The 20,672-nt window shown below is 43.6% G+C and overlaps 1 protein-coding gene across 3 annotated transcripts in view; it reads right to left on the reverse strand.

The window, feature by feature from the left end:
• The window catches only part of ralgapa2 (Ral GTPase activating protein catalytic subunit alpha 2), a 90,881-nt gene that overhangs the window by 11,070 nt on the left and 59,139 nt on the right, over positions 1 to 20,672 (reverse strand). For all 3 annotated transcript variants that reach the window (XM_083998606.1, XM_083998605.1, XM_083998607.1), the window contains exons 37-38: positions 19,318 to 19,476; positions 16,756 to 16,883 (exon numbers count right to left, since the gene is read on the reverse strand). In XM_083998606.1, coding sequence (XP_083854732.1) covers positions 16,756 to 16,883; positions 19,318 to 19,476 — 287 coding nt within the window. The remainder of the gene's footprint in view (positions 1 to 16,755; positions 16,884 to 19,317; positions 19,477 to 20,672) is intronic.

Genomic DNA, 20,672 nt, shown 5'->3' on the forward strand with positions numbered 1-20,672 from the left:
TCTCCTCCACTACTTCCTTCCGCTGCCCTCTATCCAAGTTAGACAAATGGATTAGAGTGAGTGAGAGAAAAAAAAAACTTCAAAAGGACAAAATAAAGGGAGAGAGTGTTGAATTATCAAGAGATGAGGGGAAATATATGACGGGAGAAGGACAGGCGGTGAGGGAGGGAGACTAATAAAAGGTATTTTGGAGATGAGTGAAAGCGAGAGCCGTAATCACCTCATTTAAGTAAATGTACAATGCTATCTGTGGGTAAAAAAATTGCTGCACAGAAATCAGACCTGATGCACAGTGAGGGGTAATCTTGTCTACTCTCTCTCTCTCGCTCCCTCATCTTTCTGTTTGTCTCTAATTGCTAGGTCCATGGGCACAGCTTGTTCCCCTGCATATGCACAGATGCTGCTGCCTCCATGCAGTAACTTAATCAAGGGATATGTCCAGAACAGTGACGCAAAGACTATGTCCATGTCATGGACACCAAACCCGCTGACACTGACCTACTTTTGGGGAGAAAGGAAGCGGCAGCCAGAGCTTCATGTTGGTGAAAACTTCCTCTGGAAAGGTGAATCATGAAATAAAACTCTCTCTTGATAAAAAATGGTATGTGTTGTGAAAACCTTCGTGATGAACTCTATTACTGATCGCAATAATGCCCCGCCATATTTTGTGCTATAAAAAAATTCCCATAAAGGTAAGGGGATGAAATATAAAACGGAAAGTGCAGACAGGTCTACATTTCCACAGATGGACTGCAACTCAAGTCACCCGTGACATAACTGTCATTTACAGCTGAACTGGGCGGACAAGCAAGACAAGCCGGTGTGTGGGAGGAGTGTGTTGCACTACTCTGGGAATTTCCAAGGAACCCCTGCGTTCCAAGCGGCTGAATTCCTATTAGAGAGAAGTGAGGGAGACCAATGTAATGTCTATGGAGCGTGGCAACAATTGGGATGGTAACAAAAAAAAAAAAAAAAAAATCTGAGAGATCTAAGTTAATGTAAAACAACCCTTTGTTAGGAGACAGATACCTAGAGACATGTAGAAACTATAAAAAGAAAAATCTAATAACAACAACATTTACACATTTAGGAAAAAGGAAAAAGGGATGGATAACAGTCCATGCTTGCCCTCTCATCACTGTGATAACAAATAATAGTGACTTATGCCTGGTAAATGGTGTCTGAGTGTAGGTGTGTATCCACACATACACATACAGGTCAATTATGTTTAAAAGGATTACGCACAAAAACACACAACATAGCACTTATAGGCCAAACAACAGATGGTAAATGTTGCTGAATGAAAAAAGGGGGTCTAATAGCATGGTACCTGTGAAGACGCATGTATATTTGGGGCAACATACATGTACATGCATATGTATCTGTGGGTGTGTGCACGTATGTATACATATGCATGCGTGCCGTCCAGATGGCAGGGGGGGTAGCTCTGGGGGAATGGTGGGGTCAAGCATCTTTGTGGATCAAAGCCAAGGTCAGGGCAGCTGCAGTGGCCCATGTTCAAGGTGAATGGAGGACTCAGATGGCTCTTCATTAGCAGGCTGCTCCATCCCTGCTGGACCCCATCGGCCAACCACCACCAACCCTCATCACCATCGCTCTTTCCCCCTTTTCTCTCCCTCCGTCCACAGGGACCTGTTCTGAAAAACGCATGTCCACTGGGATCCATTTTGTGCCGTGTGTAACCCCACCCAGCGCACACATGCTCACACACACAGGCGTTTGTGCATAAGTAGGCGCACAGACTCAACACGGACACCCTCCGCCCCGAAAAGAGCCAGCGCTGACCTCTGAACTAGTGTCTCTCTGGAGAGCAGCATCCTGACCGTCCAGCCTCAGTCTTTGTGTCCTCCAGTGTCCCCGCTGACAAAAGGCCTCACGCCTGCCACCGGCCTATGACACACACTCGGTGTCTTTTAAACACGCACAGCCAGCAGGGACATTTATGCATCCTCAAAGGTACTCTGAATGTAACAGCACTAACACATTGTATATTCCCTTTCTCATAGAGCACTGGGGTTTTACGATCATCATCTTTACAAGTGCTGGCTGTCTGCCTCCACTCTTCACTGCTGCCTCACATTTCTTGATACATAATCACCAACAACTGTCATTTAACAGAAAAGCTTGAAAGCACCAACAGAACCTTTATGTCTTCACCCAAAAACTCACAATCACACACTTGCCTGTGTCCCTGTGCCAGCACAAGAAACTATAAAACCCAAGAAAAAAAAAGTTAATTTACCCATCTCTGTTGCAAAGATGAAAACTGATTAGCTACATGATGATTCATTTGAGTCTGCTTCAAATTAATGGCTCACACATTTCAATAGAAAGGGGCTACATTTTATAGAGAACTGCCATCAAATTCTAAGGAGACCAATGAGACAGAAGTCTGACAGAGACGGATTCTTTGAACAAATTATAGAAGAACTGAAGAGTCACAAAAGCCAAAGTTGTTCAATCCCAATTAAATGTAACATAAAGTACTTTAGTATTTCTTACAATGTGCCCTATAAGATAGTATCATGAGGGTCCATCTGCAGTTCACCAGATGGTAGTTAAATGATTCTGAGCATAATGGTGCAAAAAACATAAAATATATGTAAATATGTGAATATAGTTTTTCCCATTGACTTAACTTTCAGTTTGTGGTGCCTGATGAGCAAAATGAAAGAGACAGAAACTCCCACACACAGTTAATCTGTTGATAAGACAGAGCAGGGGGGTGACGGTCCAGATTAGGGAAAGAAGCATTAGAAGGGGTCTTAGATCCCCTGCACTGACATTTCACTACTTAAGCTCCATTTCTATCCACTTCTAGGTCACAGAAGTCGGATGATGGGTGCAGGGAGGTGCAGGGGTGGTTGACTTCCCACTCACTGATCATAATGAGTTTCTATTAGTGCGCTGCTAAAAGCTGGAAGATGGAATAAGGGGGGGCGGTACACGTTCAAAATCAATTTTGAATGCAAGATACTGCTTTAATATCACAGGCAACATAAAACTTTCTCTTGTCTCCTTCAGAAAGTATGTAAGCTACTTTGAGAAACACTATCTATTCAGAAGAAAACTACAGACACATCACAGGTTTACACGATCCTCAAAGATTAAACATGACCTTATGATTCTGGGAGTTTAACCTAAAGAACAATCAAAAACCCAAGACCTTCAAATAACATAAACAAAAACCCATGCCACGCATTAGGAGAAACCACTCCTACACTCCTCGGGCCTCCACACTAGCAGCCAAGGTTAATCCTGTTTGTATGAGCGCTGGTGGTAAATGGGGCTCTTGTAGTGAAGAGGGACAGTTTAGAGATGAGGTGGAGGGTGCCTCTAGGTGCTTGACCCCCTCCTCTCTGAGCCCCACATCTGCCCATTAACCTGGGCCAGTCAGCTTGACCTTGGCGAGGAGAGGAGCTCAGGAGTAGCTCACAGCGCCATTGACTCCCAGCAGTCACATAATTGGCCCGTTAAGAGGAAGGGGTTGGGGAGTGCTTGGTTGTGCCGCAGTGCCAATGCAAGCAGTGTAGTTAAAAAAAAAAAAAAAAAAAAGCAGATGTGGTCATTATTTTTTGGGTAAAAAGCACGGCACGCCACATGCACAGTTACAGCAGTATCACTGGGTATCACACAGACACTGTTCATCCATGTGGATACAATTAGGGGTTAAGTGTCCTGCTTAATTGGTTCACCACAAGGAAAAAAGGCGTCAGGATCAAAAAATGATGGTGGCAAAACCAAGCTGGACAAACATTTAAATGACATGTACACAGGCTGTTGTTACCAGTCATTACACTGGGTAACAGAGGAGACGATGAAAGCAGGCCGGTGTAACATGAGCATGTTCAAATCAACAGGGCATCACAGTGTCATCTCCAGGAGGGATCTGAATGGAGAAATGGATCGGACTACATATGGGTGAACTGGTACTCAAATTGGAAAAGGAGGTTGGGGTCAGAAAATGAGCACAAAGGAGCGGGTGGGGAGGTGGAGACACTAAAATAAGGGGTGCAACTATGAAAAAAAGAGGGTGAGGGTGGGAAGGAGGGAGGAGGAAGATGGAAAGGAGGAAGGGATGAGAGGGGGATAAGGCTGGGCAGGTGTTGATTGGAGAGAGGCCGCGCGGTGAGTGCCAGCAGTACCTGTTGTCACAGCGAGGGCTGAGGTGTGAAGCTCGTCTCAGCAGAGGCCCTCAGAGGTGTGAGGTGATTATGGGAAAACGGGGCAGAAGACAGAGACATTTAGACAGAGAGACACGGGGAGAAGGGAAAGATAGGGACAGAGAGAGTGAATGTGGCGATAAAGCTGGCTGCAGGAATAATGGCAGAGTGGGAAGGAACAACAGATTGAGATGGATAAAGTGAGAGTGGGTATGACAGAAACTACCCCGGTCGGGTGATTGTATAGTGTGTCTTTCTCTGTGTGTGTGTGTGTGTGTGTGTGTGTGTCCCACTCCCACTTTCATGTGGCAGCTACTCAAACCTTGGTGTCTCATTAAACAGCTTTTTTGCTGTAGACACAGACGCAGGACAGAAAAACGTCTGAATGTGTCACAGATGCATTATGATGAGTGGAGGTGTTTGTGTGCCCATTTTCTGGGTGAGCATAGACATACACAACATCAGATGCTCTAGAGGAATAGCTGGTTTCCGAGAGTTTTAACAAGTAGCCTAATTAGGAGCAGGTCCAGGAGACCGGAGCTCAGGAGCCCCAAAGGAGTCGGGTCAAACCGTAAGCCCAGGTTAATGACACCTCCTGAGGGGAGAGTTTCCCACAGCTAGAGCTTTCTCAGCTCCAACCTCCACACCTCTCCACCGTCCATCTGGCATTCAGACAGCGGGATGGGAAGTTATGGCTCTTACATCACTCCTAACCCGTGACATCATCACTGCCCATCAGTGATTTCACACGGGTTGAACACAGCCGCAGACAAAATCTGATGTCTGCTCGCTGGCATGACCAGATTATTTATGATCTGACTGGAAGAAGTAGTCACCCATTTTCTTAAGTCTCTGGCAGTCCACCATTCCTCCGGGGGACACTAAAAATTGATTTCCGCTCCACAACAAATCATAAGACCAGCACCTACACCAAAGTCAATGATGACCCCTAAACTTATGTAAGAACACTGATTGTCAGGGCGCTCACCGAGTATAAATGATGCAGCAACAAGTCATCCTCACACGCCAGAGGAACAGGATGCTCATGAGATACCTGGTGACATCATAATTTGTTGCAGCACGGTTTGTTCATCACAACATAACTGCTATCAAAGCCTACTGGGCCTGTGTATTCAGATGAGCCGAGTCTGTAACCAATCTCCTTTTCAAAGGACTCTGGTCTCCATTGATGAGTCCTAACGCAGCAGCCTTAGATGTGAAACACAATGGATCGACATGATTAATCAAACACAGGCCCATTATAGCCAGACAGTCACACAGGCCTCCATCGTGCATTAACAGAAAGTCATAATAAGATGAGCTACAAAAGGCTGATAGGGATGAAGATTAACAGATACAGTTCTTTGACTGGCTGGGTAAGAGTTCTCTCTGAGGGTCTCCTTTGTCGGTGATGATGACCAGAGTGACATGAATGCCTCAGCCTTCTGGAAACATTATTAGGTCAGGACAAAGGTGGGCATCTTATGAGTTATCTGAGGTGAATGCACGTCATATTTTTCCTTCAGTTCCTGCTGTTTGAATTGTTCAGAGACAGCGAACGGCGGCATCTATCTGATCTCAATTTGAACTTTTAATAAAAAGTCAAAAGATGAAAAAGGGAAGGGCACGCCGAGCCCATCTGATTACCTATGAGGCATTTCATCTCTTCTTTCTCGCCACTTCCATGATGAAATTTATAGTGTGATAATTATTATCAGGCCGCGGACTCAGGTTGTCGGACTCACCTCAAAGCATAGCAGCAATCAAAGTCCGCTGATGTCCTTCTATCTATTTGACACATCTGGAAAACCAGGCCACTTAAATTGCAAGATGAGTGTGCCAACTCTGGGTCATGCTAAATGGCTCCGATCTTAACCTTACGATAACACTGTTGAGACAAGCGCTGATGAAATATTAAAACAAAATGAACAGAGGCTTCTGCAATTTTAATGAAGCTTGTGGCATGTGCAACAGAATAACTGTGATGCGTTACGGCCAAGCATCTCCGTCTGCTTCTCCACCAAGACATGCTGCACATGAAGTCTCTTGTTCCTTCATTGCCCCCTCTATGAAAGGTTCATCGGGCCAATTAGGCTGCCTGGCCTTATGCAAAATGCCAGGCATTTAGCAGGAATGATAATGATTAGCTCTAGGTTACATATGATCACAGCTGTGGGGAGTGAACACAGCAGAGAAGGTAAGTGACTGGGGGACAACAGTGATTTGCCTTCATATCTGTATTTTGGACATGTTTTAATCTATGCAATTACAATCAGATATGAACTCTTACCTAATAATTACATAGGTCAGGCCAGAAAATCAAATTTTATTGAGGTGGTGTTAATAATGATGGCTGGAAATGTTGTCACCAAAGGGCCAAGGATTTGATTTGAAATGTAGCCGTTGTTTCATTTTTGTTTTTTCCCCCCACTCATCTCAAAATAAGCACTACTGCTTCTTCCAGTCAAAAGCTATACATGCATGTAGGCCTGAGACTCTTATTACATTTAGATGTTTTTTTCACACCATCTCTTACAGATTGTGAAGGTGACGGAAAATCTTAACACTACTTGCAGTACTGTACATCTGCAATTAACACGGGGGGTAAATAAGGAGCTGGGAGAGGGCCAGGGACTGGGCCCACTCCTACCTGCCATAATTCTGATGAAGGCAAAGGGAGACATATATAGTATACACACACATACATACATACATACACATTCATGCACACATAAGCATGCACACACAGAGACACACAGACACACACAAAACCTTGGGCAAAAAGAAAATGGACTTCTGTGTTGGCAACAGCTTTTTTCCTAATCCTCGCCCCTGGGCTATATTGTGCAGTCAAGCAGGCTATTACATGGCAACAATTAGGGGGGCTGGAGCCCAACACCTGGTCGTCTCCTATTCTGGCCCTTCAGTGGCAGCTGACTGTACAGTCTCACAGCCAGGTGGCCCTCCTTCAATGACATTAGCTAGTCACTCCAGGGTTAATCAGGAGCCCGCCATCATCCAGTGGGCATTGCACTGAGCTCCATTCATACTGGGAGCTTTTTATAGGGAACAGGATGATGGAGGCAATGTTAAAAAAACTTCTTCAAGTGAAGATCTCAGACGGAGAGCCCAGATGATCAAAATTAACTTGGGGGGGGAGGGGTTAGGGCCTCTTGGATTTGTGGCCTAAGTTTGGTGCGATGCTTTGATTGGCTCAAGTGGAGCTCGCGGCACGTCAACTGTGCATCCTGCAGATTATAATGGACCTTTTCATGGGTGGACAAAAACAGATGGAGGAGCGGGAAGTACTATACATCCAAGCAGACGGGTGATGGTGGCGGGGGGAGGGCAACGGGATTTTGTCAGAGTCGGCAGATACAAAAACAAGTGGGTGTAGCTAGAGCGGCCCCCGCCATATCTGCCCGCACAAAGCCCCATTCCAAAGCCCCCTGGCTTGGAGATCTGAGGGTAAATAACACTCATTAGAATAACAAAAGCTATAGATTTGTTCCCCAATCAGCTAGAGTCTCATCAATAGTAATTAGAGGCTATACATAACTAATGAAGATGTGTACACTACGTTAAACAAAGGTACGGAGAGCTGTTGTGTAACTACACATAGAGTGTTGGATAAGCGGATGTCTGAAGCACGAAGCTGTTCCTACATTTCAACCACAACATGAAGAATAAGCAGCTGAGACACAGGACAACTATGTGTCATGTGAATCCCCCATTCTATGTATCTCGTTCGAAGATAGGTACGTTTTTATGATAAGATGTCAATATTGGTCAGTATTTCTCTGTGCTTCTCTTTCAGCCACAACCACCACTTGACAATGAAACACAGACCGTCAGTATTAACACATCAAAGGCTGCTTCCTGTAAGAAGAGGCAGACAATGCACAGCGATACATACTTAAATGTTTTGTTTTTGTTATTGCTTTGTTTGCCTTGCCTTGTCTGTTAATGCAGAAAATTCCATTTAGTGCAAAAATGCAAATGCTGCAAGGCACAAGGACATCCTCTAAAAGAGAACAATGGCCACAGGCCAGCGGAGGAGCAGACACTGCCTTTGAACCATTTAAAGAGGCATTAATGTGCAACTTATAAATAATCAACTAATTCCTTCTTAAAACACCCAATTAAGTCTGTGACATTAAAAGCAGTGCAGCCTTATGAAAAAAAGACCAATCTGAGTCCCTGAACAAAAAAAAGAAGAAGAGAATTGAAAATTGAATGGCCATTTAGGGACAAAGAAACCCAATAATGTCACAAGGTGTCCTCACAAGAGCCCCCCAAAACCCAAGGCCACATCAGAGACGAAGAGATTCCAGCGGAGAATGATGAGTGACATTTCACTGACATTTCCCAGCAGCATTCAGTGCAGGGCTGTCTCAAGACGGCATCAGAAATATCTATGGATATGCTTGAATGTGACACAGGCGTTAAGGGATGCAGGTTCTTTCAGGGGACGGCCTCAGCTCTGGGGCCGGTGATGAGGAGCCTGGACCCTGGGAGATTGAATGGTAATCACTGGAGCACAGATAATGGATGATTGAAGGCTCTTTCTACGCCGCTGTTGGATTTCAATATCAGAGAGGCCCTAGAATTGGGATTCTTATCAGGGGCGGTGTGTCAAACAAAGGAGAGCTGAGCGTGAAATATGGGGTCCAACTCAGGCACACGACCATGGCGATTAGCACAAGGATAAAAAAGGCCGCACAAACAAAAGAGGGCAGCTTTGGCTGGACAAAGGGCTGTCCACTGCCTTGTAACAAGAGACACGGAAGGAAGAGGGGACATAAAAGAAGAGCGCGAGTACTTGGTGGTAAAATGAGGACAGGACAAGAGTTTTGCTGAGATGGCTGGAAGATGAATAGTGACAGAGCCAACTGTTAAAGGGTGTTCCAGATTCCCTGCTTCTGAAGAGGAATAATGGACCAGCAGGGATGAAATGCAATATACCCCGCCTCAAAGCCATTCATACACATCCAAACAAACACACATCATCATTCACGTACACACTTGTGCTCACAAACACACATGGTGGCACGAGGCTTCACTCCTCTGCCAAGTCCATCACAAAAAAACAAAACACAAAAAAGCAAAAAAAACAAAAAAACACAACAAAATTATTCCCATTTATCCCTGGATTCCAAGCGCTACAGCTTGCCAGGAAAGCTCATTAACCCTCCCTTTAAGAACCCCGAGACAAAAGAGGAGAAAACAAAACATAACTAATCAATGAGAACGCACCCATTGGGAGGGGTTGAGGGTGGCTGAGAGGAGGGGGGGCGGCAAGAACACGCATCTATTTGGATAACCTGAGAGGGCTAACAGCTTTTGCTTTAGTGTTAGGCTGGCTGGCTACTGGGCGGAGAAAGAAAGTTCATTAATTAAACAGAGCTGGGGGGAACAGATGGAATGGCTAGCTGGATTCTAATCACTTAAAGCAGACAGTCAAGTTGTTAGACCCGGGCTAGAAGCAGCACCATCACACATCTATCACGGTGAACATGTCTTCTCAAAGTCAGGACTATCCAGGAGTGACACTGGGGTCAGGGTGTTCTGGCTGAATGACAGACACCAAAGACTTATTAGAGAGGCAGTCATAAGAGCCATTTTTCTTGAATATTTAGCAGGAGGCATTTGTAGGATTTCTGAACAGTCTTTCCATGAGTTTATGCCTGTTCACATCCAACACCGTCAGTCATTCCGTTACATATTAGCGGCCAATTTGAGATCATTACTCATTGTTAAGCCTACATGTTCAAGTGTATGCAAAATATAATAAAGATATTAGAAAAACATGCTCTCTTCAATGCCAGCTCAATCTCTGCTAATTTACACTGTGCAGCCAGAATTTTTAGAAACATTGAAGGTTTCTCTCCGGTTCAGCAGAGTGAACATATTTTAGACATTATGTCGCTACAAAATATCAGAGATGATGGACCAGATGATGATCGGATCATCATAAGTAAAATTGATATCCAATTTAAGTATGCATTTTACACCGTTTTGTCTGATGAATGATGTTTTATGCACAATAGGCCTGAACTTGACTTTTCAACTGTACTTTGATAGTATATATTTTTGTTTACATATAAATGATGAAATGAAGGCAGGTTGATTGGCAAAAAAAAAAAATCTGGAATTGCGTGAGTAATAAATTCAGCAATGTATTGGAATTTAAAAACATCCAAACACTGAAGAAAAGGATAGAGCCAATAGATACTGATAAAGGCCAAATCATAAAAAAAAAAAAAAAAAAAAACTTCATTCATGTTGCTCTTGTTAAATGTCATTTTACCTGAGACACTAAGCCTGAGTTGGGGATGGGACAGACACAAAACTGGCATCTTGCTGGCTTTCACTTTGCCGCTCACAAATAGACAGATGTCAGACATGAATGCATAACAGACGGAGAGAGAAGGGGAGGGGCATGAGGGTGGGGGTTCAAGTTTAAAAATACACAGAGCATGAAATTCTTTAAGTTACACTAGGCTATGCAGCTTTTTAGTGCTAGCTGAAAACTGCATGGTTTCATATTATTTCATATACAGAGTAAAATCTGGGTAAATTTGGCAACTGAAAGCTCCATGGATGTATGGTGTGGTTTATTAACAGTAAATAATCAAATTTAGGAAAATAAATCAAAGAGTACAAAATAATCAAATTGCCATACAGGACTGAAATTTCACTGAAAGTAAGCATTTTTAAACTTATTAATCTGATAAACAAACAACAAATAGCAAACACACACGGTCCTTATTTGTCAGAACGCACACAAGTGCACACAACAAACACATCCCACACATAAACACATAAAGCATGGCAATCTTGTACTACCTGAGGCACTGCAAAAAAAAAAGAAAAGCAGTTCCTGTATATATACAAACACAAACAGGCACAACAGTTTGACACCAGCAGTGTGTGTATGCTACCCCAGGCGGGGCTCTGGGACCCTGCTGTTGGCCGTCTGGTTCCACGCCTGTTCTACCTGTGTGTAAAAGGGGCGGCCCCCATGAAGCTCAGAGCTCTGAGTGCAGGCTGGGCCGGGCCGGGCCCCCAGGGCTTTCAGGGTGTGGGTGCCTTGCAGCGGACACCTTTTGTTACAGGCTGGGTGGCAAGAGGAGGAGGAACTGATGTGGGAGGGGTGGTGGGGCAAAGGAGGGGGGAAAAAATGAGTAATGCTATGAGTCATTCTGCATTAGCAGCAGGGGAGGGAGACAGGGAGAGGGGGGGTGGGTGAGAGGGGGGCGAAGGGAGAGAATACTTTTGCATGTTGTATGAAGCTAGACGCCATATGCCATCCGAGCTGGGCTGCCTCCTGAGTCAGGGCTCTTGGTTTGACAGGCCTGTGCTTGCCCCCTCCGCACCCCCCAAAGCTCCCCCTCCCTCTCCCCTAACTAACACCCTTCTCCCTGTAGGCCTTCCTATGCTCCAGCAATGGGCTAGGCAATTGCTTTGGTTGTGCATTTGTGTGTGTGTGTGTGTGTGTGTGTGTTGGAGGGGAGGGGTGTGTGTGTGTGTGTGTGTGTGTGTATGTGTGGAAAGGGGTGGGGGGGTACTCAGTGATCTGAACACATCGGACATTGTCGTGAGTCCCGGCAGGAACAGCTGGTCAGCTGGAGAGAGGGGTGGGGGGGTAGGGATAAGGAGGGGGAAGAGATGGGAGGCAGTGCGGTACACTGATAATGGGATTAGGTTAAAACATTCAGTGGGGGAGAGACCCCTCCTCTCTCTGTAGCCCCCCAAATACTGCATAAACTCTCAAAGCCAGTGCCCAAACCTCCCTGGCCAACTCCGAGCGGGGACATCTCAGAGACGGCCATTCACCCAACTTCCAGCTACCCAACCCACACCCCGACCAACAGCCAGCTACACCCGACACACAACCTGGCAGTTAACACCGCACACTGAGCCACAACTTGGGTGATTTCTTCAGCCTCCTTTTGAGAATCTTACTCTAAAAGTTACAAATGACTTGGGGGCATTTTAACAAGACATTTCAGCGGTAGCCCCTGTTTTCCATAAACAGGAAGTTGGCTAGTCATACTCATATCAGCTCAGGCCATTACACGAATCCAGCATATAATGACAAGCTTGGCGTCTCACTGTGCCCAGTCAAGCACTGTGTTTCACAGTGATATAGACTGCTGAGTATTATCCATGAGACTGCTGACAGTTATGGCACAACAGCTGGCAAATTAGACCTATCAACGATGTTAAATAATTCATGTGAGACAACACTAACGTGGCAGATCCTATTCATGGCACCCCATCATGCATGCAGGCGCACTTTCATCTCTGCTAGGTGAGGAATCTTACAGTATACAAAAGAACGCGCTGCCGTTGGACAAAGACACAGTGAGAGTGGTACAATAACGTGCTCAGAAGGGGTGTGAGAATATGTCATTGTCAATGCAGTCACTGTAATAATTATGATGGAGTCTGGGCGGGAGGAGGGGGGTGGCCATAGCGCACAAAAGAGTGCATACAGGGTATCGTATCCATTGTTTTTCAGTATACATCCATTACAATTGTGTACATCGTCTGGTTTGGGGCATTCTGCGGAACTGGGGGATTGTAGATATGCTCACATCAGCCTGTGAGGGAAACATGACAGACTTTAGCAGCTTCCTGGGTTCCACTGAAAGGATCAAGCCTCCCTCTCTTCTTTTTGCTACTACACACAGACACAGACACACACACACACACACACACACACACATACACACACCACCTAAAAGCCTGGCTCGCATGACTGGCGATGGGCAGAAACAGATTATGGTTATTGATCGCTGCCTGGAGATGGATCTGTGTGTGTGTGCGTGTGTGTTTGCGTGTGTGTCAGGGCAGAGGATGGGGACTAAGGGCAGTGTGCAAAAGCTATTGATTCTGTGCAGTAGGGAGGCTGTGTCTCTGAATCAAGGTCAGTTCCGCACTGTCTCACCTATTAGAAACTTGCCGTCTTCCCAACACACACACACGAACACACACGAGACGAGTTTTTAGCCTTAACAATAACCCCATCACAAAGAATGATGGAAGGCACATCAAAACTCAAGTGCTTGTTGAAGAGAGAAATGAATCCCAGCTTTTGGATGAAGACATTATTCTACAGTGACAGTATGAAGGATCTTCATCGTACAGTAAATGGCAGCAGACTGCAAGGCCACTCAGCGATGGGCCGGTTCAGGTGACACAAACAAACTCATCAACTCTTTTGAGCCTGTATTGTCATACACTTTGTGTGTGCACTCATAAGCTCCATTAATAGAGGCCTGAAATTACATTCACTTAGGCTGCTCTGCTGCCTATAAATCAATAAAACCAATGGCGGCTTAATATAAACTTCAGTTGTTTTGGATTGAACATTTTGTGGTCACGTGGAGTCAAAATGCAGCTGTGCGGCGTGGACTAGTTGCAGACAATACACTTAGAACATACAAAGCCAGACCAGCTGCTTTTTCCATCAGGCGTATAAATAATAGATGATACATTATGAGTTGTCTGTGAAAGGCTTGTGATATGATGTCCATGAGGCCTTGGTGGCGTCTTGACAGCAGAAACCAATTCTTACTGACATTCAGATCTTTCCACTGTACAAGGCAAACAGTGCAATGGCACAGATTTCAAAAATCCTCAAACAAACCAGAGAGGAAAGAGAGCAGAGAGAGATAGTAAGACAGTAAGAGGAGGGCTGAACACTGCTCGAGCCTGTCTCTGTGCGTATTTCCTGAAATTGTTGCTGGTGGTCATTTTTCAATATCAAATCCTATTAGCCTGAGAGATCCTGCGAGCGTTGCAGTTGACTGCTGGAGTCCTCTCGAGCCTTGTGACAGAGAGGAGAGGGGGCTGCAGCGCCACACTGGCCTTTTATCTGGACACACAGGGGTCATATAGCTTCTCTTTGAAGAAATATTCAACTAATTACCTTGGAGAGTGGCCTCACAGGCAGAGAGCAGACTGTGGATTGTTAAGGCATTGTGAAGGGGTAAACTAAGGATGAGGATTTTCATCTCGCACGAAAAGGAAAACACGTCCCAGATGATGTCATTGTTCAAAACTGTGAAAGATAAAGAGCCACATATCCTGAGAAGATGGAAGAATGGTGACTGGAGAGGGGAAGGTGTAAAAGGCTGGTATAATACCACAGCAAATCCGATGATGAATACATGCGAGAGAGTGACTGCACTTGCCACTCAAGTCTGTTTTGTGCATGGTTCATGCCATTGCTGGACAGTCATTGTCAGACGTGTCCTTTTGTGGTGTCAGTTCATGTGAAATTATTTTTACATAGTATATGGGTCAGTGACACCATGAATACATTTTATATCCAATTTTTTCTAATTACAAAAAAAAAAAAAATCCCCAGATTATAACATGTATGACTCTCTCATATGTTGTGCTTGAACCATGGCTTGGCCAGCACCTTTTTGTGTGGAGCTTGCATGTTTTTTCTGTGTATGCGTAGCTACTTCTCCTAACATACAGGTCAGGTCAACTGCTGTAAATGCTGCTGAATGACAGACTGCTGACCGGTCTAAGGTGCACACCACCCTCGCCAAATGTCAGCTGGGATTGGTCCGGCCCCATTTATTTCATATGAATGTGTGCAGAAATTATATTTCTGATAATGATAATAATGATAAGAAGAACAGTGTTATTGAAATGTTTGTGTACATGAACATACTGTGAAATTCTACTAATTTTACTTCATTCTATTTTTGAAGAAGATTTTAATCTTTTTTTAATCTCTTTTTTGGTCTTCCTCTAATTTAGTGCAACCAATAAAATCAAAAATTCTAATCAGTTTTAAGTAAAATATCTGATTTCTGTGGCTGGATTATTAATCATTGAGTGAATGAGTTTATGTAATTTAAAGGAAAAATAAGTCTGTGCAGTATTTATCATTCATCTAGGTGAAAATCACTGCAATCTCTTCATCTAAAATGTTAATACGAATGTATGTGTGCACAACATTCATAATATTTTAACAAATAATATACTTATTTTGTGCATTTTAAAATTGGCCTGTTGAAAATCTTTACATGTCTTTGACCCATATATCAAATGTAACATTATGGTCATTCTTTACTTTACACAGCGACTCTGTCCTCACAATACCCTCGAGCTCGGCAGGCAAATAGCAGACAGACAGGCACACAGATACTTATGTTGGCAGTGGGCTTCGCCTGGCACTTTCATTCATCTCCTCTCTTGGAGTGCATGAGGCCTGGCATCCTATCAGTGCCAGAACTCCAGCGGCAGTGCTTCTCCTCTCATAGATCATGCCTTTGTGCTGCTTGCTCTTCTGCTAAGGAATGCCAGGTAAAGCTTTTGTGGCTCAGCACAGGCCTAGTGCAGTCCCACCTCCCCACCCCACGAGGCTCACGGCAGGCAGGCCTGTGGCTGGCCCCCCTCTGGCACTGAGAGTCACACTGGGCTAATTCACTTGGCGTCGGGTAACAGACATCTGTCACTCAGGATGCCCCCAGGGACACACAGACAAGGGCTGATATAGGGGTGGTGGGGGGGCTGTGGATGTGAAGCGCTGTGAAACGCATACAGGCAGACACATACTTACACACACCCAAGTGTAAACAACACACGGAGAGTGTGTTGTTGAGTAATTAAAGAGCAAAATCCTTTGTTGGAAGTGACTCTGATACTGAAACTTGACAAAAACTTCATAACAGGAAAAAAAAATCTTAAAACAATAAATAATAGTCTTTCATCTCAATGAAACCTCCTTGGGGGAGGTTTCTATAGCAACAACCAGAGGGGCAGCGTGGTTCTGGTGAGGCGGTGCTGTACATGCTGTCCGAGGAGGAGCAGAGCGTTAGGGGAGATCAGGTTTCCCCCTCCAGGGCCCATCCCGACTCTGCCCCCCCCCATCTCACCCCCCAGCCCTGTGCTGCTGGCATTCACATGCTAATTCATCTCCATTGGTGATTACACTCCCTTTAAACCAACTGACAACTACAGCTGGAGTCAGGCTCTTAACGGCACACTGTTGGATGGATGGGTGGAGGGATAAGAGTCTGCGTGTGTGTCTCTCCGTGCATGTGCTTGTGTCTGTACGCACTTGTATGCATTTGTTGATGGCGCTCTTATTTTGGCTCTCCTCGTGCTCCATAAAACGGTAGTGATAGATGATGACACATTATCTGTGCTCCTACCCAAAACAGCCTCACACAACCTCCCATGCTGCTCCAGGCTGTGAAACAGTCCTGGCCTAATGGCTGTATGTAAATCAGCCAGCCCATAAAAATCAGTGTCAGCATTCAGCTGTGTACGTTGGCTGACGTGACAAGCACGCCACATGTCTCAATGAATTTACCCAAATGGGCTGCTGGTGGTGCTGAAAATTTATGCTCAGAGGCGTTATGTATCTAATGAAATCATCATAAAAATATTGCTAAATGTATGCTCATAACATTAAAAGTCTCAGCTGTACGGGCAATAAATGGCTCATCCTTACGTTTACATTCCTCCGATGAGCGATCCACATATGGGATAGTGAACAGTAAATGAAGCAGAAGGCATGAAAAGTAAAGGATACAAGCTCTGGTAGAGAGTCAGCCGGGACTTGACAGCTCTGCTGGCATTGATACAGGTGGCCCGCACCAAGCTTGGCAGTAGAGTCCCAGTGATGATGGCGCCATTAAACAGAGGCCCAAAGAAAGGAACCTGAGGAAGGTTAAGACACAAGAAAATTAGGCATTAAATATGTTTGCATCAAATCAAAGTTGATTTGTCAGTTTTCTGTTTTATATATGAAAATGGTTAAAAATAAGAAAATGTTGGTTAAAAACCTCTTTGTTTTTTTTTCTGTTTTGTTTTTTACCGTTTCTCCATCTGTTTAGGGCAGGGTTCAAGTTGAAATTGGATTTTACCTAACTTTGCATGACAACCACACATATCTAATGTGAATCAATGTTAGGTAAATGAAATTAAAATGACAATCAATACTAAACAATGCCCTCATATTGAGCTACCGAACAAATACAAAGGGCCAATATCCAGTTCAGTGGCAGTGTGTGAGTGTGTGTGGGTACACGCGTCTGTTCATGCATATTGGAGGGGGGCCCTTAATCACTGAAGCTCAATGGTCGTTGACCTGGAAGTTGACGTGAATGTCAAAGTCTTTCCAAAAGGTCCTGCTGTCTTCAACTTGGCAGTTCAGGGAATATAATAACAAGTCAAATTAAACAATAAATGGATTTTAACCAGAAATGATACGGACCAATTAACTTAATCACATGCTATAAAAATGGGATTATACAGTTTAAACTTGCATCAAAAACCTCAGAAGATAACTTTACTGTTGTGTGAAAACTTAAGAGCACCCCATATATATCACTAAGTGAGCAAATATTTGATTCTCACTGAAATAGTACTGATAACCAGTGATTTGACTCAAACAAATGACACCTACCAGTAATTTCCAATTCAAACTAATCAATGAAAAAAATAACTCTAACCCTAACCCTCAGTCTAGTGATCTAAATGAGGAGCCACAACCCTTAGACAGCACAGGTGGAACCTCTGGTATCTAAACTTCATCTAGGGTCTGATGTTACCTTTGCTATTCAAGTGTTGACATCATCATGTCAGGATCTGAATAGCTCTCTTTAAAAAAAACCACTCAGGATCCCTCTGAGTCTGACAAAGTATTTTTTTAATCTAAAAAATTCAAAACATAAATTAACAGTAAGGAAAATCATATCTAGATTTTAATCGACAAATTAGTGAAGCATGGCCACCCCAGCAAATTCAACCTGGGAGCAGACCATTTGATGCAAAAAGAAGTCACCAAGAACCCTCAAATCTGATCACAAGATCTAGAGGTAGCTCTTGCAACTTGCAATTGCCTGCAATCAAAAACAGATTGCACGAATTTGACCTGCATGGGAGGTGCACCATGAAAACCCTTTGGTGTTCAAACAGAACACTGGAACAACATGTGGCATAGAGTAGACCCACATACTACCTGTGAAGCATGGTGCTGGGAATGGCAGAGTTTATGGTGGCTAAACGACTCAGGACCAGTTAATGAAGTAATTCAGTAAAGTTTGCATCACATTAAAGAGATATGTTGAAAAAGTCAACAATTTCCACGGTCCTTATTTTTTGGAGACTTGGCCAGTTTCCTGGTTGCTGAACAGTTGAGAGTTTTGGACAAATCAACAACAACTTCATGCATACTGTTAATACATTTTCATACTGCTGTAAAGGAAATGGTCATCTCTTTTGTGAGAAATCAAAACAGGCTCTCACAGACTCCTGATAAGGCAGTTTGCTTCAGACTAAGGATGATACAGTTGATTTTCAGCCTCACAGAGATTCAAATTAATTGTTGTTATGATAATCAAAATTATAAGCATTGTGTGAAGAGGAATAAATAACTGATGAACGAATGAAGAGGAAGTGGGTGAAAGTGATTATAAAACACAGGCAGCACTACAGGAAAACTACAGCTATTTCTCCAGGGGGATTAGAGGTCCTTTGAGGCTGTTGCTGTAGCTTGGACTATCCTAGTAAAGCTAAACTGAGACACTGCTGCTGTGTGTCTTATATTATGCATCATATTTCTCTGGAATAAATGACTTGTTTGATAGATAATTAATATCTTAACAAAGAGGAATACAAAACAGAGTGCATTATGGAAAGTATTGAGGATATCTGAAGACCAGAAGCCAGCCATCTCTGATAACAAAATTTCACCATCCTCTTGAAGGCCACACACTGAGTGCAGTGTTATGGAGTATCCAAGATGAAAGCCAGCCAAGAAAGGCTAGTAACCATCTCTGAAAGCACATACCCACAGTGTGGGTAATAATGCACTGCTGGAGTAGGAGCCTTCAGATGGAAAAGGCAATAGCAGAAAGAAACTATAAAACTTGCAGCAAATTCTAAATAGAAAGCCAGAACAAGGGTCTTCTCTAATCCACGATCAGAGACTGGAAATTAGAGTAGTGCTGAAAAAAAGCAATGTGGTTTTCTTACTGCTTATTCTACCTGGAAAAATGAGTTGACATTCAAAGCATATGCATTAAAAGATATTCCCCACTTCCAATGTGTATTTCTAACAATGGTTGAAGGACAGTGTTTTTTTTTTTACCTGTGGTTTCTTCACAATCTGGATGAAATACATGTGGTTCTTCATCGGGTAGATGATAATCAGCACGTCTCCAAAGTCAGTTGGAATGATGCCACGTCTGTAGTCCCTGGTGTGCTCTGACCACACTATGTGCACTTCGTCATTTCCCAGGTGACGTAACTGTTAAACAAACAAAATCAGTCTAATGAAGTACTCGGTGAGTGAAGGTAATTTTCATCCCTATGGTGATGATGACAGGAATACAAATTCAGCAAGATTCAGTGAGACTGGGTTTATCCAGTCACCACCCCTCATAACCTCCAGAAGGTTAAGGAGTGAACTGAGGGGATGAATGATAATAAAATATTATTTACTGCTGGTAAGTCAGTAGAGGCTCCATAAGTAATATGCCATAAGTGGCTTTTATCGCTGCATATGACAAAATATTATTTAACGATTTATTCCATTTTAAGCACTGCTGTGAAATGGTTTATACTAAAGATAAAGCATAAATGCAGCAGGTGCTCGAGCAAGGTGACTGCTCGCAGCTAAATCAGAAACTGTTTGGAAACAATGGTTTAAATAGGGGTCTGGGTCCTGGTTTTGACTCTTTTTTTTTTATAGCTTTTTTCATTACAAATTCAAATTGCGAACACAAAATGCACAAAATTGAGCATTTTAAAAACAAATAATTCAAATCCAATTAACTGTCTCCATCAGAGATAAAATTGCTTCCCATTTCCACTCTATTCACATACACAAATGAAACTGGGCAGGACAAGAAGATGCACTTAAATGACGGGAAATTGACTGATGCTAGTTTGCAACAGGTAAACAGCTTTCCCCTCTCCAAAGTAAAATAGATGGACACGGCTACATTATATTCTCTGACAAGTGCGGATCACTTATTAGCCGGCAGGGTCAGAGAAGTTGAATCAAGCCGTCCTTCCCCTTTCTGGGGTATCATGGACAATGAAAAGTGAGCCTCTACTCAGAAGAAAACATCTGCCAATGTACTGTGGGCCTAATGAGCTATTAAGAAACATGCCCCCGCCACCAAAAATGCAATTAGCACATTCTGTTATAAGCCCTTAATTATGGTAATACGGTAATCTTAAACAAATCCACGGCATGCTGATTACTGGAGCTCGCCAGTTCAGTCTGTCTGTCCAAGGATCAGCAGGTACCACTCAGGTCAGTCACTGGGACAATTTCAGAGAAAATGTTGAATATGCATTTGCGGTACACAATCAAGACTGGGATGTTAATTTGGGTTAAGATATTAGCATTTGGATGAGCTGAATCACAAGTTTAATGAGGATGCTTATGCTCTAGTCAATCATCTTCTGCACCAATCTATTTATTCCCTTGTTAAT

This window comes from Trachurus trachurus (genome assembly GCF_905171665.1).
Source record: "Trachurus trachurus genome assembly, chromosome: 22".
NCBI classification, from domain to species: Eukaryota; Metazoa; Chordata; class Actinopteri; order Carangiformes; family Carangidae; genus Trachurus; species Trachurus trachurus.